The sequence below is a fragment of the Pantherophis guttatus genome, chromosome 15 (assembly GCF_059756535.1).
Source record: "Pantherophis guttatus breed Tessera chromosome 15, ASM5975653v1, whole genome shotgun sequence".
NCBI lineage: Eukaryota > Metazoa > Chordata > Lepidosauria > Squamata > Colubridae > Pantherophis > Pantherophis guttatus.
The window spans coordinates 9,608,406-9,625,704 of NC_142077.1; the positions used below are offsets into that span (position 1 = coordinate 9,608,406).

The following is a 17,299-nucleotide window of genomic DNA, read 5'->3' on the forward strand; positions in this document are numbered from 1 at the left end:
CCACTTAAAGAGGGCTGCGAAGCACTGTGAAGCAGTATATAAGTCTAAGTGCTATTGCTATCTTCCCTTCCTTCCTTCCTTCCTTCCTTCCTTCCTTCCTTCCTTCCTTCCAGACCAGGGCAAATTCTTTCCCAGAGCTAATTCTAGGCTCTGAGAGAACATAGAATATAGAATAGAATCATAGGGTTGGAAGAGACCTCGGAGGTCTTCTAGTCCAACCCCCTGCTCAAGGCAAGAGACCTTATACCCGTGATGGCAAACCTTCCTCCCTCCCTCCCTCCCATCCTCCCAGTGGTTAGAATGCGATATTGCATGCTAACTCTGCCCCACTGCCTGCAGTTTGATCCTGACAGACTCAAGGTTGACACAGACTTCCATCCTTCCGAGGTGGGTAAAATGAGAACCTAGATTCTTGTGGGGGCAAGAGGCTGACTCTGTAAACCGCTTAAGAGAGGGCTGTAAAGCACCGTGAAGCGGTATATAAAGTCTAAGGGCTATTGCTATTAGGTTCAGGATTATCTGTACCTGCGAAAGACAAGACATTCTTCCGACTTTACAGAAAGGAAACTGAGGCAGACCGCTGTTTCCAGGGGCACCGGTGGCGATGGAGAGATTTCCCCAATATAGGCATGTTTGTATGTTTTAATGAGCTTCAGGTCATAAGTGTCCTCCAGCCTTACATTTAGGAAATGGAGACCGGTCTTAGCGGAGGAGGGACCCAGAAGAACAGAGATGTTGTGGAAGATGGTTCTGGAAGCCTGGCTGACATCTGCCCCCACATCAGCTCCTCCAAAAGGACCTTGTGTAATCTGTAGGAAAGCAGCCACTCCAAGGGCATCAAAAGGTCTCCCATGGAAAAGACCAGCCAAATGGACATGGGCCTGCTCAGATATCCTGATCCCCTGGCAAGGCGGCCCCCGGGGTATCCTGTTGCATTCGTGGACCGAAATGGAGACATCCACCATCTCCTCTCCCGTTGAAAGAAAGAAAAAAAAAAAAAACACCACGAACCCTCAAGCACTCGTGAGCTACTGAGTTTTATGACCTCTCACCTGGCTGGACCCGGGTTGCGTTTGAGATGGAAACAGCCAGAAAATTTGTAGAATGGGAATTGTAAAAAAAAAAAAAAGAAAAAGAAAAGAAAGGAAAAGAAGGCTGGGCAAAACCCTCCCTTCATATTGCCACAAAAGTTATGTAAACTTTTCTGACTTCATAGGAGAATTCTTCCTGGGTTTTTGGGGTTTTTTTTTTGCATGGTATGGGAGCAGCTCTGTAGCAGACAGAAAAGCTCTACAGAGAATCATTAAAATTGCCCAGAATATCATCAGGGCTCCAGCTACCAGCCCTGGACGATATCTTCGAATCTCGCTGTTTGAGAAAGTTGCATAACATTCTCAGGAGACTCTTCCCGTCCTGCTTACAATCTTTTTGGACTGTTGCCATCTGGCAGAAGATACAGAACAATTAAAACTCGGATCACACGTCTTCTGAATAGTTTTTATCCCAGAGCTAGAATTGCACTCAACAATGAACTAAAGGGCCACCATCAGAGAGCTGTTGGACAGCATGACTTGGTCTGTTGTGTGGATATTTGGGTGGTTTAGGGGTGGGGAATTTGTGGTGGGAGGAGGGGGGGTGTTTGGGGATTGTTATGTCTGTTGGACCTGGTTTTTGGGTGTTAAGTGAATTTCGGTGTATGGGTAGACTATGTATACACATACAATGACAATAAAGTTATTTATTTATTTTTCAAAAGAGATGGGAGAGCCAGAAAAATCTCATTTTTCTACTCCAAACTAGCCTTTGATAACTTCTTTCTTCCCCAATTCTGGCATTGGTTTTTAATAAGAAAGAAAGCCTCTGTCTGCGTCTCAGACAGAAACAGAGGCGCTCCCTGGAATCCAGCCCAAAACAACAACAATGGAACCCCAAAACCCCTTGCCATCCTGCTTTCTAGCAAAGCTAAACCGTGCAGCACAGCTGATCGTTGGAAATACCAATTCGGAGGAACTGGTAGCTTTTTTAAACTACCAGTTCCTCCAAATTGGTATTTCCAACGATCAGCTGTGCCGCAGCTTTTTTAAACTACCGGTTTGCCTGAACCGGTAACTTTTTTTTATCACTACCGGTGTGCCCGAACCGGAGCAAACCGGTAGCATTTCACCCCTGGGTGCAACCCAGGTCTTGGATGGTCCTGGTTAAGGGCTTTTTACACCTGGATGAAAAAGCCAGGAATGTAGTTCGCCATTCAAAGGGAGAGAGGAAAGGCACTTACTCTGCAGGTAAAAAACGCCGACCTTGTCGGTGTCCGAAAGCGGAATGTGGAGAACCATCTCGTAGCCAGCGGGAAGCCGGTCTGGGCCTTGCGTTCTCAAGATCATCCGGGACATGTCCTCCAGATCTGGGTGTTCGAAGCCCAAGAAAGAAGAAAGAGGGAAGTTAAGGGGGAGTGTTTGAGAGAGGGTCTTCCTGGAGAGAGAAAGCTCCGACAGGCGCATGGAGGAATCAGAGCGCTGGGCAGACTAGGGCAAATTCTTTCCCAGAGCTAATTCTGGGCTCTGAGAGAACATAGAATATAGAATAGAATCATAGGGTTGGAAGAGACCTCGGAGGTCTTCTAGTCCAACCCCTTGCTCAAGGCAAGAGACCTTATACCCGTAATGGCAAACCTATGGCACGCGTAGCCATATCGGTGGGCATGCATGCTCAGCTCCAGCGCCAGCTGATTTTCGGGCCTTCTGGGCCCACCAGAAGTATGGAAGCAGGCTGTTTCCTGCCTCCAGAGGGCCTCGGGAGGGGGGGGAAGGCCTGTTTTTTTGCTCTCCCCAGGCTCCAGAGCCTTTCTAGGAGCCTGGGGAGGGCGAAAACAGCCTCCCCCCCCCAGAGACCAGAACTTTGCCAATTTCTGGTGGGACTGGAAGCCTGTTTTTTGCTCTCCCCAGCCTCCAGAGCCCTTCTAGGAGCCTGGGGAGAGAGAAAAACGGGCCTACCAGGCCCACTGTGCCATCACATGCCAGGAGCAGGGGAAGAGTGGGGGGGGGGTCGCATGCACAGGGGCGGGGCACATAGAATTATGGGTGTGGACACGCATGTGCATGACCCCCCCTTCCCCCCTGCCCCTGGCACACGATGGCAAAAAGGTTAGCCATCACTGCCTTATACCCATCCTTGGTGTAGGAAGCTCCCTTCCTACACCAGTTAAACGATTGGCCAGTCTATTCTTCAAAGTCTCCAGTTCGTGGCTTCGTTTCTGCAACCCCCAATTCTGTCTGAATCCGACTGCCGCTTTGAGCTTTGCAGTTTCCCATACAGGCAGTCCTCGACTTACGACACGTTCATTTAGAGACTGTTCGAAGTTACAAACAGCATTGGAAAAAAGTGACACGACGGTTTTTCACACCGTTGCAGCATCCCCGTAGTCACGTGATCAAAATCCAGACGCTTAGCAACTGACTTTTATTTTTCCCGGGCTCACTGGATCCCTTTTTTGCAATCTTCTGACAAGCCACGTCCATGGGGAAAGCCAGACTCACTTAATGACTGTGTGACTAACTTAACGATGGCAGGGATTCACTTAACAACAGTGGCGAGAAAGGGCGTAAAATGGGGGCAAAACTCACTTAACAACCGTCTTGCTTAGCAAGAGAAGTTTTGGCTTCCACCGCGGTCGTAAGTCAAGGACTACCTGGTATTCTTTTTGGTTCAAAGCACGTGACAAAGCCTTGTGCAAACTTGAGGTGTGGCCCGATGGGACTCACACAACCCAACTTTCAAAGGCTTCAGGCAGGACATGCCAGGGACTCAGGGTGGCATTTTCCCCATGCCCGCCAGATGCCAACTCCTGCCTCCGTTGTCCTGCTCTTCTCAGAAAATGCATTTAGCTTTTATTAGATCTTAACAACCCTTCCTCCAACTCACGGCCCGCCTTTTCTATAACTTCGTGCAATTTTTGTCTTTATTGCAACTTCCTTACAAGAGTTCAAATTTTCTGCTTAAGACGCAAACATTCTTTTCCTGCTGATTTCTTTCCAACACGCATCGCAAGGGCGTTTTAATTCCTGACTTACTAAAGGCTGTTTCTTTTTTTTTTTTCTTTTTCAAGTAATGTGCGTGACTTTATTTTGAAATGCAATACGACCGTGTCAACATTAGGTTTCTGCTTTTAAAGTTGACCTTTTTCCGTCTTACTAAATTACAGGTGGTTTTACTCTCAAACCTATTTTTCTCCTCCTTGTTAGCTCCTGACTGGAAAACACTTGGCTGCATTTAAAACCGGATTCCATGTTTTGTGCAATAGAGGCTGATCTGCAAAATGGATTCCTATCAGCTCCTGAAGAGGAAACTCAAATCCTTTGGCCACCTAATGAGAAGGAAGGACTCCCTGGAGAAGAGCCTAATGCTCGGAACGATGGAGGGCAAAAGAAGAAGGGGACGACAGAGAACAAGGTGGCTGGATGGAGTCATTGAAGCAGTCGGCGTGAGCTTCAATGGACTCCAGAGGACAGGAAGGCCTGGACGAACGTTGTCCATGGGGTCGCGATGGGTCGGACACGACTTCGCAACTAACCACAACAATCAGCTTTTCAATTTTCAGAGCGGCCCCAGAGAGATCCATCGTATTGTACCTTCCTTGGAAAATATTTTCTCATCCTGACAGTCCTCCGTGGTGCTGAATGGATTTTCTTTGTCACAGTTGACCAACAGGATGGCCCCTTGGCCGTCGGGGCCCCAGGTCCACGTGGCCTGGAATGGCAGAATTTCACATTTAAGCAGGTCGACTCGGGAAAGAGATTTATCTATGACATGCCAAGGAAGATTTAGAAAGATTCCTCTGGGCTCCATTCAGTGGTGAAATCCAATTTTTTTTACTACTGGTTCTGTGGGCATGGCTTGGTGGGCGTGGCAGGGGAATGATACTGCAAAATCCCCATTCCCTCCCCACTCCAGGGGAAGCATATTGCAAAATCTCCATTCCCACCCCACTCCAGGGGAAGGATATTGCAAAATCTCCATTCCCACCCCACTCCAGGGGAAGGATACTACAAAATCCCCATTCCCTCCCCACTCCTGGGGGAAGGATACTGCAAAATCTTCATTCCCACCCCACTCCAGGGGAAGGATATTGCAAAATCTCCATTCATGATAAATGTCAAAAGAATTCACATTGTCATTGGGAAGTCATGTTTCCAACACTTGGTGTGCTCCAGAACCACAGGAAAGGGCCAAAATTTAAGGAAACCATCTTGCATACGATCAATTGTTCTATCCAGAGCTGGTATTCAGCCGGTTCGTAAGGAAACCGTCTTGCATACAATCAATAGTTCTATCAGAGGTGGTATTCAGCTGGTTCATAAGGGAACCGTCTTGCATACGATCAATTGTCTATCCAGAGCTGGTATTCAGCCGGTTCATAAGGAAACCATCTTGCATACAATCAATAGTTCTATCAGAGGTGATATTCAGCTGGTTCATAAGGAAACCGTCTTGCATATGATCAATTGTCTATCCAGAGCTGGTATTCAGCCGGTTCGTAAGGAAACCATCTTGCATACAATCAATTGTTCTATCAGAGGTGGTATTCAGCTGATTTGTACTGGTTGGGGCTAACCAGTAGCAAAGATCGCGGGTCACCCACCTGCCCCGGCTCTATGACGTCCGATTTAGGCACGTTTTCGAGGCCGGGCACCTGTGCGAAAGGTGGTTTGGAAACCCACCACTGGTGAGTTCTATCTATGTCCAGTCCATGTCCACCATATCAGCCCTATGACTAAACCAGCCCGGGCCATCAATTCTACAGGAAAGCTAACACTACTTTTATGGAGCTGTTCTAGATTCTTAGCCGTCTTGGAAGTCTTAATTTTGCTGAATTTGCCTGATTTATTTTTACTTGTAAGTTCTCATTCATTTTAAACTCTTTTTTTAAAGCTAGGCTTTTATTTTTTGCAATTATGTGGATTTTTTTCAGGGGTGAAATCCAGCAGGTTCTGACAGGTTCTGGAGAACCGGCAGTGGAAATTTTGAGTAGTTCGGAGAACCGGAAAATACCACCTCTGAGTGGCCCCAGAGTGGGACTGGAGATTTTGCAATATCCTTCCTCTGGAGTGGGTGGGAATGGGGATTTTGCAGTATCCTTCCTCTGGAGTGGGTGGGAATGGGGATTTTGCAATATCCTTCCTCTGGAGTGGGTGGGAATGGGGATTTTGCAGTATCCTTCCTCTGGAGTGGGCTGGGAATGGAGATTTTGCAGTATCCTTCCCCTGCCATGCCCACCAAGCCACGCCCACAGAACCGGTAGTAAAAAAAATTGGATTTCACCACTGGTTTTTTTTATTATGCTATTCTGAACTACCCAGAGTCATATTTAGGTGAGACGGGAGCGGCATAGAAATGTAATAAATATTAAAAATGAATAAATACATAATTTCTTCCTCCTCCTCCTCCTCTTCCTTATAGGGAGGTGTTTGCCCGAACCACTTCCAAATATTATCTAAAGCGTAAAAATGTTCAGAAGTGTTCCTACATCCCCTATTTATTTATTCATTAATCCAATTTCTATACTGGTCACTCATTTCCCTGGCTCTCTACCAGTGGTGAAATGTAAAACTTATTACTACCAGTTCTGTGGGCGTGGCTTGGGGGGGGTAGCGTGACTGGGTAGGTGTGGCCACCTTTTTTTTTTTTTACTTTTAAAAGCATTTTTTCTACAACCGTAAGATGTTGCAGAAAAAAATGCTTTTAGAAGCCTCTGACGATCAGGCAACTCAGCTGGGATCGCCAGACACTTTTAAAGGCATTTTTTTTTCTACAACCTCTTTGGCTGCTTTTAGAAGCCTCTGACGATCCCAGCTGAGCCGCGCGATCATCAGAGGCTCTCTTTTTTTACTTTTAAAAGCATTTTTTCGGCCGAAGAGGTTGTAGAAAAAAATGCTTTTAAAAGTTAAAAAAACAGCCTCGGATGATCGCGCAGCTCAGCTGGGCATGGAGGGGGCGCGCGCAGGGATTTTTGCTACCGGTTCTCCGAACCACCCGCCGCCATCGTTACCAGATCGGGCGATCCAGTCCGAACCGGGAGCATTTCACCCCTGCTCTCTACCCTCCGTGTCTAGATACACCTGGAGACCAGTTAAAGGGACAGTCGCCCCTTTCTGCTTCAGCCCCTGCAGGTGTCTTAGCCCAAGAGAGAGAGAGAGAAAAAAAAAGAGATTTGAGAGAGGGAACAGTAACCCAACCGAGGGAAATCACTGTCTCAGCAGGGGGGCCTGGAGCCGCATTGGGGAACGAGTGCCAAATTACGCATATAACGCGGTGGGCACTTTTGCCAAGAAGGGGGTGGGAACTCCATTGATCCGAATGCCTTGCAGGCTGCAAAAGATGACCCCAGCTGAACCTGTCCCCCTCGGCTTCCCGCTTGCAGAGAAGGCTCTTTTTCGGAAACTGGGGAGAGGTGTGTGTGTCTGTGAACCAGGGGCCCTCTCCTCAGCCCCACCCATGTCACAACACTGCCCTTCCAGGCCCAGGAGCCAAAACGAGAGAAGGCTGCTGGGAACCCCAAGGGATGGAGAAAGAGCAGGCAAATTACATAAAAAAATCTGAAGCGTTGGCTAAAATTTTGCCTCTTAATTAAAATCAGTGGTAGAGGACACCTCGTCTTATTCTCCCACCCCAATAGGGAAACTAAACACCCACAAAGCAGCAGGAATGTCGTTATCAATTTAAACTTGAGTAAGCATGCAACAATTTTTTGGGGTGAGAAGTCCTTGCTCGGCGCCATTTGGTAGAAATATTAACAGTTTGACGTTTAAGGCTTGGGAAATACGAGCACAGGGCTGTGTCCCCTTTTTAAGGGCCAGGTAAGGCCAGCATGCATCCCTCCTAAAGGACTATTCCAGAGACGTTTCCAATGACCAAGGAAGATTTAGAATCTGGACGCTACCTTCTTTGGGTTATTCTTCTCCACCACACCATCGCGGTCCGTGTCAACATCCAGGGAGATTCCTAGAAAGCAAAAGGTTTGGCCGTCTCAAGGATTCAAAGAGGCGAAGGACAAACTAGAGCTAGCGGCCGGCTGGGCTCAACATGAAGAAACTTTTTTGAATCCAAGGAAGGACAATTAAACCGGTGGAACAGCTTGCCACCAGAAGTCGTGGGCGCTCCATCCCTGGAGGTTTTTAAGAAGAGACTAGACAGTTACTTATCTGAGATGGTATAGGTGCTCCTGCTTGAGCAGGGGGCTGGACTAGAAAACCTCCAAGATCCCTTCCAGATTCTATTCTATTCTATTCTATTCTATTCTATTCTGTTCTGTTCTGTTCTGTTCTGTTCTGTTCTGTTCTGTTCTGTTCTGTTCTGTTCTGTTCTATTCTATTCTATTCTATTCTATTCCATTCCATTCCATTCCATTCCATTCCATTCCATTCCATTCTCATTCTACTGCACTCCACTCCACTCCACTCCACTCCATTCTTTCTTATTCTGTTCTTATTCTTATTATTCTGTTCTTACTCTTATTCTTACTCCTACTCCTATTCCATTCCATTCATTCTATTGTATTTCTTATCCTATTCCTATTCCTATTCCTATTCCTATTCCTATTCCTATTCCTATTCCTATTCCATTTCATTCTATTCCCGTGATGGCGAACCTATGGAACCACTCTGTGGGCACGCCAGCCGTCGCCCCAGCCCAGCTCCACCGCGCATGGATACATGCCTCCCGCTGTCAAGTTAAGTCTTCTGGTCTCTGCCACGCATTTGTGGGGTGCGGGGCGCATGCGGGGGACGCACGTGTGCATTTGGCGGGGTGCATGCACGGGGGGCTTGCATTGCATTTTGGGGGTTCATGCACGAGCACTCCCCGCACCCTGTTTTGGGCCTGGAAGGCTTCTTGCACCAACCTGGAAGTCATAACGAGGCAGGTGGGTGGGTGGGGGCTGGGGTGCATACATGGGGGGGGGGGGCGGGTTGCATGTGCAGGGAACGTGTGCGAATTCATGGGGCAGGGTACAAATGCACAGGCACATTGCATTTTGGGGGTTCGTGCACATGCAAACCCCCATGCACAGGCTTTGGGCACTTGGCACCAAAAAGGTTAATCATCACTGTTCTATTCTATTCCCCAGAATATTTTACTAATAGGAGATAATTTAAGAGCAGAGAGGGCCCGTTGATCTGTAAGGAAAAGAATGCCCTCTGCTCGGCTTCGGATATCATCGGCTCTTTTTAAATTAAAGCTGTAATAATACTCTGCGAGGGGAAAGAGGAATTCCATCGAGAACCAAAGAGGGGAAACAGGAAGACTCTCACCAATGCCAGTCAGAAAAACGCCAGCCTGATTTATAGGGTGCTCTCCATTCTCCTCGTAATATCCTACGGTTACCTAGAGAGGAAGACGGAAAAACGACAGTAGGTTAAAACATTAATGGAGAAATGTCTATGGAAATTCTCAGCCAGCCAGATCATGGTTGCGGAGCTGGCAGCGGAGTCGGACAGCGAAGAGGCTGGGGAGGAACATGGGCCAGTCCTGGAGTCTGGGGAAGGCCCGGACGAGGGCTCTGTGTCGGAGGCAGAGATGGGGCCAGGGCCATCTGGGAGCGATGTGCGGACACTGGAGCCCCCAGAGTCGGACAGCAGAGACGCAGAGGAACAGGAGGAGCCTGTTCCCAGTGCACGCATGCGCAGAGCTTCCAGAAGGCAAGAGCAGCTAAAGCAAAAGGGACAACTCAGGAGTAAGGCCAGGAGATGATTGGCCCCTCCCATAAGGCTTAAAAGAGAAACAAAGGCACTTGGGGCCTTTTGCAGGAAAGCAAAGTTGCTAACTCTGTTTCCAGTCAGCATCTCTTGTTTGTTTCTGAACTTCGTGGGGCTTTGCCAAGTAAGGCCTTTGGCAGGGTGTCAAAGAAGATAAAGGTTGGTGATTATCCCGAAGGACTTCTTCCGAAGGACTTGTTTTGCAACTAATTGGGACTCAGCTGGGAATGAACGTAATTCTCAGCTGTTACAATAAAATAGGGGGTTTTGGGGACTAATTGTGTATTGTAATGACTAAGTAAGCCTAGGTCACAACAGTTGTCCCAAAGGTGCTTTTTTCAAGTGGCAAGCGGACTTTCTGGTTTTTCTTTGAAGACATTTTGCTTCTCATCCAAGAAGCTTCTTCAGCTCTGTCAGCCATTATAACCCTGTTTAAAACAATAATTCAGGCACACCATTGGTTGGGAAAGGATCTTACTTTGCTATCGTTGGTCTCCACGCTAGCCTGGGTCATCTGGATCTGCAGGAACGTGCCGGGATCCAGCGGCCATTGCTTAGCTCCGTTGGCGGGTGCCAAATCCGACTGATCGTGGCTTATGACTTCGACACTGACATCTTGCGAATGTTTCACGCTGAAATTCACCGCTTCTGGCGGAGCGGCCCTATAAGAGGAGAAGAAAAAAAAAGGAAAAAAGACTCGCCAGCGGGCCCACAAAGCAAAATATTGTGATGCCTAAACAAGGCGATGCTATCCAGCTGTGATCGGGCCAAGATCACTGCCTTGAGTGATGCTAAGTGGAAATTCTTTTGCTAAGGCTTACTGGCTGCAGTAAAGGCAGGCTAGAACTAAAGTTCCCTCAGGAAAAGGTTACAAACTTTTCCCCTCCATCCTGGCCCTCCCCCCACCTTGACTAGTTCGTCTTCAGCCAATGGCGAGCCCCATAGATGTTTTGAGAACCTCTCAGGTGTATGGAGCAATCCACATTCCATTTCCAAGCTTCGTGGCCTTGAAAACTGGCACATATTGGTTCTGTGCATCTCTGGTCTCCATCAAGTTATCACCCTCCACTCCCAATTTCCCATCTTTGTCCCATACATGTTTATTACCCATTTGCTTTCCTTCCCGTCCCCCCTAACCAGTGGTGAAATCCAAATTTTTTTACTACCGGTTCTGTGGGCGTGGCTTGGTGGACGTTGCAGGAGAAGGATATTGCAAAATCTCCATTCCCACCCCACTCTGGGGCCAGTCAGAGGTGGTATTTGCCAGTTCTCTGAACTACTCAAACTTTCCGCTACCGGTTCTCCTAACTGCTCAAAATTTCCGCTACCGGTTCTCCAGAACCTTTCAGAACCTGCTGGATTTCACCCCTGCCCCTAACAGTTGGTGGCAGGATGCTAGCAAGGCGCCAAGCCCAAGATGGCAGAGCCGGCACACTGGATCTTACACCTCACACAATACTCAGGGTGCCCCCACATCTATTTTTAAGTGCAGTGCCAGCCATGCCCTTTATGGTGGCAAGGTTGGGGAACCTCGTTGATATGTAGGACTCTGCTCCATGCAAGGGAGAAGGTGACATGACAGACACACCGCGTGTATAAACTTGAAGTTAAATATAAACTTCAATTTAGGAGAAGCCTGAAGCACAGATGCCAGTAACGTTCCCAAGTTCTGGAAATTCTCACAGGCAAAGATCTGAAGAAGATTCTTTAAATTGTCCTGATACTCAATGAAATCAGAGTGAGAGTAACTCTGGAGAGAACGGGATAGCATAGGACAGGCTTCAGTGGGGCAAGGCTGAGGGAGAGGAGGGGATAGAATGGGGAGGATTCTGTGGGGCAAGGCTAAGGGAGAGGAGGGGATAGGATACGGGAGGATTCTGTGGGGCAAGGCTGAGGGAGAGAAGGGGACAGGATACGGGAGGATTCTGTGGGGCAAGGCTGAGGGAAAGAAGGGGCTAGAAAGCCTGAGGGAGTGGAGGGGATAGGATAGGAGATGTTTCTGTGGGGCAAGGCTGAGGGAGAGGAGGGGATAGGATAGGGGAGGATTCTGTGGGGCAAGGCTGAGGGAGAGGAGGGGAGCGGAGAGGCCGATCATAACTACTCATTAAGTTTCAAGCTGTAAGTGTCAATTTATCAAGCCCCATCACACAGTTTCCTAGCGAAGCACGGGTATCCAGCTAGTTCTAGATTAAAAAAAATGAAAGGGACGGAGAAGGATGAAGATATACGAAGCTGGAAAAAATGTTTTATTATTCTGCACAGAGAGCACTAAATCACCCTCTGACATAACTCATCTTTGCAAGCTTTGTTTAAAACAAACAACAAAAAAAGGGCACACAATAGGAGCAAGACCGTGGCACCCAAAATGTCTTGGCAGGCAGCCTCTTCGGATAAACGAACAAAAGTCCATTCACCATAAATAAGCATTTTCAGGCACGGCTGGCAGCTGATTCTGTCTGTCTGCCCAACGGAGGGAAGCATCCAAAATACTAACTAGCTTTCCTCTGGCACCACCCCAAGATTAAAGTGGTTGGAGGTTCAGGCTTGGAACATTTTCAAAGGAAGGTCAACCAAGAGGTGTCTGGGCATGTGCAGATTGCCCGCCGTTCCTTACCAAGAAGCCAGACAAAAAGGTATTATGGAGAAAGGTAAGGATTGTGAAGCACAAGTTGCATCTCCCTTTCCGACGGGGTGTGTTGATCGCAGGATATCTGAGAAGGTCCTTCTTGTTGGACCTGAACAGCCAAGGTTGGGAATCACCAGCTCCTCCTTGGAGTTAAAAGTGACCTTTGCTTTCTCCTCTTTTATAAGCAGCCTTCAGAGGAGGCTCTGGTCATCCTGGATGTCTTTTTGCTTCAACTCTGCACCAAGCAAGGTCCAAGCAAGGAGAAGAAACGTTGACTTCTTGTGATCTAAGCCCCAGAGCTCACTGTAACAGCGTTGCCAAAAAGGCATTAAGAGTTGTTAACCTAATCTCGCGAAGCTTCTTCTCCGGTAATATTGTACTGCTAAGTAGGGCATACAAAACCTTTGCTAGACCAATTCTTGAATACAGCTCGTCTGCCTGGAACCCGCACTGTATATTGGACATTAATACAACTGAGCGAGTCCAGAGGTATTTCACGAGAAGAGTCCTCCACTCCTCTGCTCACAACAGAATCCCTTATGCCACCGGGTTTGAAATTTTGGGCTTGGACAACTCAAAACTACACTGCCTTTGGTCTGACCTAAGCATAGTACACAAAATTATCTGCTACAACGTCCTACCTGTCAATGACTACTTCGGCTTCAACCACAATAACACACGAGCACACAATAGATGTGTGACTCTTCCAGGGGGAGAGCCTTCTCTGTGGCGGTGCCTGCCCTCTGGAAAAACCTCCCCCCAGAGATACGTACAATACCAGACCTCCGGACTTTTCGTCGGGCCCTGAAAACTTATTTATTTCACCTAGCCGGGCTGGCTTGATCCCACTGTTTTTGGTTAAATTTAATTGATTTTAATTGGGTTGTTTTAAATTGCGGCCAAAATATTTAATTATTTTTAAACTGTTTTTAAATTTTGCATGTTCTGTTTTATTCTGGCTGTTCACCGCCCTGAGTCCTGCTGGAGTAGGGCGGTATACAAATTTTAAAAAAAAAAATAGATACAAACTCATGGTAAACCGCTCCAAACTCAATTGCAGAAAATATGACTTCAGCAACAGAGTGGTCAATGCCTGGAATGCACTACCTGACTCTGTAGTTTCTTCCCCAAGCCCCCAAAACTTTAACATTAAACTGTCTACTGTGGACCTCACCCCATTCCTAAGAGGTCCGTAAAGGGGGCGTGCATAAGCGAACCAGCGTGCCTTCCGTCCCTGTCTTACTGTCCCCATTTATTCGTATCCATTTCCTGTATTCAGAATCGTGTTTATACTTATTATATCTGTTATCTTATCTATTCTTGACAAATAAATAAAATGAATAAAAAAATAAAAGGTTCTGCAAGAGGACCGCATAACCCAATAAACCCTCAGTTCCCGGAATGACATTTATCCTTCCCCCACCCCAAACAGGTGCTGCTCCTTAAAGCAGCTTGACTCACCCTGGTCTCCTCAGATCCGAGGGGGCTGCAGAGAAGCTGCCAAGTGCCAAGTGTTTAGCCATGCCAGGCTAGCTAACGAGTGCCACTTGAGCTGAATGCCGGGGCACACGGCAAGGAAGACTCCGGGGAAAGAAAGGCTGCCGTTAGGGAGACGGAAGGCACGGATGAGGTGTACCTTGGTGCCACCGTTTCACACCGGTTGCCCACTTCCCCTCCGAAGTGAAGATCTCCATTAAAGAAATAAATCTCGAAGTCTTCGAAAGAAGACTTGAAATATTACAGGACATGGAATAAATTTCATGAATGGATAGAGACAGGAGGTGGAAATGAGAAGGACGTTTATGAATGTCAGTATAACGATGTATAAAACTATGGATATAATATGGAAAAATTTGTAAATAAGTTAATAGAAACTTCGTTGAAGTTTTCTTTTCTTTTCTTTTCTTTTCTTTTTTGGTTGCAGTGCTGCAATTACGGTTAACCTAGTACAGTTATAGTTATTAGCATGCATGTTAAGATTTACCATTTATCCCTCTCTGGCTCTGCTTTATTTGCATTGTTATCCTGGCATGGCACTATCTTTTCAAAATAATAATAATAATAATAATAATAATAATAATAATAATAATAACTTGAACATTTTGACTCTACAAAAAACCACCTTACTCAGAACAGCTTACATCCTCCGACGATACCTTAACAGTTCCTAGGTCCTTGGTTAGGACTCGAGCTGCTGAGCTATTAACCAGCCTCAAAGGCTGTGAATCTCACTAAAGATTAAATAATAATAATAATAATAATAATAATAATAATAACAACAACAACAACAACAACAACAACAACAACCTGTATCAAAAAGTCATGGGAACATAAAGTGGAAAAAGTTATAGAAAATGAGAAGGTGAAGATCTTGTGGGACTTTCGAATACAGATGGATCATCACCTGGAACACAACACGCCGGATATCACAGTTGTCGAAAACCGAAACGTACAATTTATTGACATCGCGGTACCAGGAGACGCCAGAGTCGAAGAAAAAGAACTGGAAAAAATCATAAAATATCGCGACCTGGCCATCAAAACTACACGGCTATGGATGAAACATGTCACAGTGATACCCATTGTCATCGGGGCACTTGGTACCATGTCCAAGAATTTCGCAAAACACTTCAAGAAATTGCAGTTTACTGAAATAACATCAGGAGAACTGCAAAAAGCTGCGCTCCTCAGAACATCATATATTTTAAGAAGGTACTTGGTTGATATCTAGGACGCTGGCAGCAACCCATATCAATCATTAGCACCAGTCAATGGTATTTGTGATGCATTTTTAAATGTTCAGAGTTCCATGGATAATAATAATAATTAATATAATTATTAAGAAGGTTCTTGGTTGATCCCTAGGACGCTGGCGGCAACTCGTATCAACCATTAGTACCAGTCAATGGTATTTGTGATGCATTTTTAAATGTCCAGTTGACTGAGTTTCATTTTAATGAATAAAAGAGAATAATAATAATAATAATAATAATAATAATAATAATAATAATAATAATAATAATAATAATAATAATAATACATCCTCCGACGATACCTTAACAGTTCCTAAGTCCTTGGTTAGGACTCGAGCTGCTGAACTATTAACCAGCCTTAAAGGCTGTGAATCTCACTAAAGATTGAAGAAGAAGAAGAAGAAGAAGAAGAAGAAGAAGAAGAAGAAGAAGAAGAAGAAGAAGAAGAAGAAGAAGAAGAAGAAGAAGAGGAAGAAGAAGAAGAAAAGAGGAGAAAGAGAAAGAGAAAGAGAAAGAGAAAGAGAAGGAGAAGGAGAAGGGGAAGGGGAAGGGGAAGAGGAAGAGGAAGAGGAAGAAGAAGAAGAAGAAGAAGGAGGAGGAGGAGGAGGAGGAGGAGGAGGAGAAGAAGAAGAAGAAGAAGAAGAAGAGGAAGAGGAAGAGGAAGAGGAAGAGGAAGAGGAAGAGGAAGAAGAAGAAGAAGAAGAAGAAGAAGAAGAAGAAGAAGAAGAAGAAGAAGAAGAAGAAGAAGAAGAAGAAGAAATAATTTGGGACGGGCAAGCAAAGCCAACCTGTTTCACGTCTCAGGAAAAAGCAGAAGAGGCTGTTTCCAAGGAAATACTTTTGATAAGGAGCCCGGAGGTGGGGGGGGGGGGCGCAGCCTCCAGATTTAAACTGGGGGTGGGGGTTTTGCAATCTTGAGGGATTGCAAACTGGGGAGGGGAGAGGAAAGGGGACCAAGTTTATAGGGAGGGGGGAAAAAAGTTTAAACCCCTTTTTTTCTAAAGGATGCACGTTTAACACCAAAGCGGGGAGAGGGGTCTGAAGGATGGGGCTGAGCCGAGGGGAAGGGGTGGTTTTTTGTTTGCAAAGCTGCCTCTGCCTCTGCCTCACCCGAAGACGTCCACGGACAGCCGGGTGCCCAAGACGCAGACCGCTTCCAGGCGGTGGCCGAACTGCAGCCGAAGGGTCCGATCGCGCAGCATCATCTCCTCGCCAGGCGCACGGCTCCCTCGACCCAGCTCTGGTCCCCGGCGCAGCAGCTGTGCGCCCCACCGGCTGCTCCCAGCCTCTTCCCTGCTGGCCCCGCCTCGGGGTGGGTGGGTGAGTGGGTGGGTGGGAGTCAGCCAAGGACACGGCCCCGACCCTCAGCTCTGGAAGCCGAGGCAGGCAAGCCGCAGTGCCTCTGAGCAGCTGCAGAGGGCTTTGGCTGCCCACCAGCTCCCTTCTCTCTCAACCCTTGGCAATTGCACGAGGTGGGGGGGGGGTTGCTGTCTTTAAAAAGGGGTGGGGGCTGCAATCGTTCTTTTACAAGCCTTTTATTCTTGCAAATTCAACATCCTGACCCGCCTGGAATGTCCTTTAATGCAAGAACGGGATGGGGAGGGGCGGGCTTTCTAACTTAAAGGGTCTTTTCCTTTTAAAAAAAAAAAAATAATAATCAAAACTATTCTGGTTCCATGGGAACTACAACGGCCATCATTCCCAGCCATAGATTGGGTTCCCTTGTAGCAGCAGCGGTCCCAGACCAAGCTGCCACCAAACCGTTGCATCCCCCTCCCGTTAATTCCAGTGGTGGGAATTTCAGCCAGTTTGCACCACTCCTGGAGAACCCGGTTGTTAACTTTCGGAGCAGTTTGGGAAACTGGTTGTCGGAAGAAATCATTAGGGCAGAGAACCAGGGGTGAAATTCAGCAGGTTCTGACAGGTTCTGGAGAACCAGTAGCGGAAATGTTGAGCAGTTTTGGAGAACCGGTAGCGGAAATTTTGAGCAGTTTTGGAGAACCGGTAGCGGAAATGTTGAGTAGTTCGGAGAACGGGCAAATACCACCTCTGGCTGGTCCCAGATTGGGGTGGCGATGGAGATTTTGCACTATTCTTCCCCCAGGAGTGGGGAAGGAATGGGGATTTTGCAGTATCCTTCCCCTGGAGTGGGGGGGGGGAATGGAGATTTTGCA

The 17,299-nt window shown here is 47.0% G+C and overlaps 1 protein-coding gene across 1 annotated transcript in view; it reads right to left on the reverse strand.

Moving 5' to 3' along the window:
* The window catches only part of LOC117656550 (protein-arginine deiminase type-2-like), a 36,786-nt gene extending 20,109 nt beyond the window's left edge, over positions 1 to 16,677 (reverse strand). Inside the window, exons 1-6 of the mRNA XM_060684502.2 lie at positions 16,236 to 16,677; positions 10,225 to 10,408; positions 9,303 to 9,375; positions 7,934 to 7,995; positions 4,626 to 4,743; positions 2,276 to 2,401 (exon numbers count right to left, since the gene is read on the reverse strand). Coding sequence (XP_060540485.2) covers positions 2,276 to 2,401; positions 4,626 to 4,743; positions 7,934 to 7,995; positions 9,303 to 9,375; positions 10,225 to 10,408; positions 16,236 to 16,330 — 658 coding nt within the window. The 5' untranslated portion in view covers positions 16,331 to 16,677. The remainder of the gene's footprint in view (positions 1 to 2,275; positions 2,402 to 4,625; positions 4,744 to 7,933; positions 7,996 to 9,302; positions 9,376 to 10,224; positions 10,409 to 16,235) is intronic.
* Between the last annotated feature and the right edge of the window lie 622 nt (positions 16,678 to 17,299).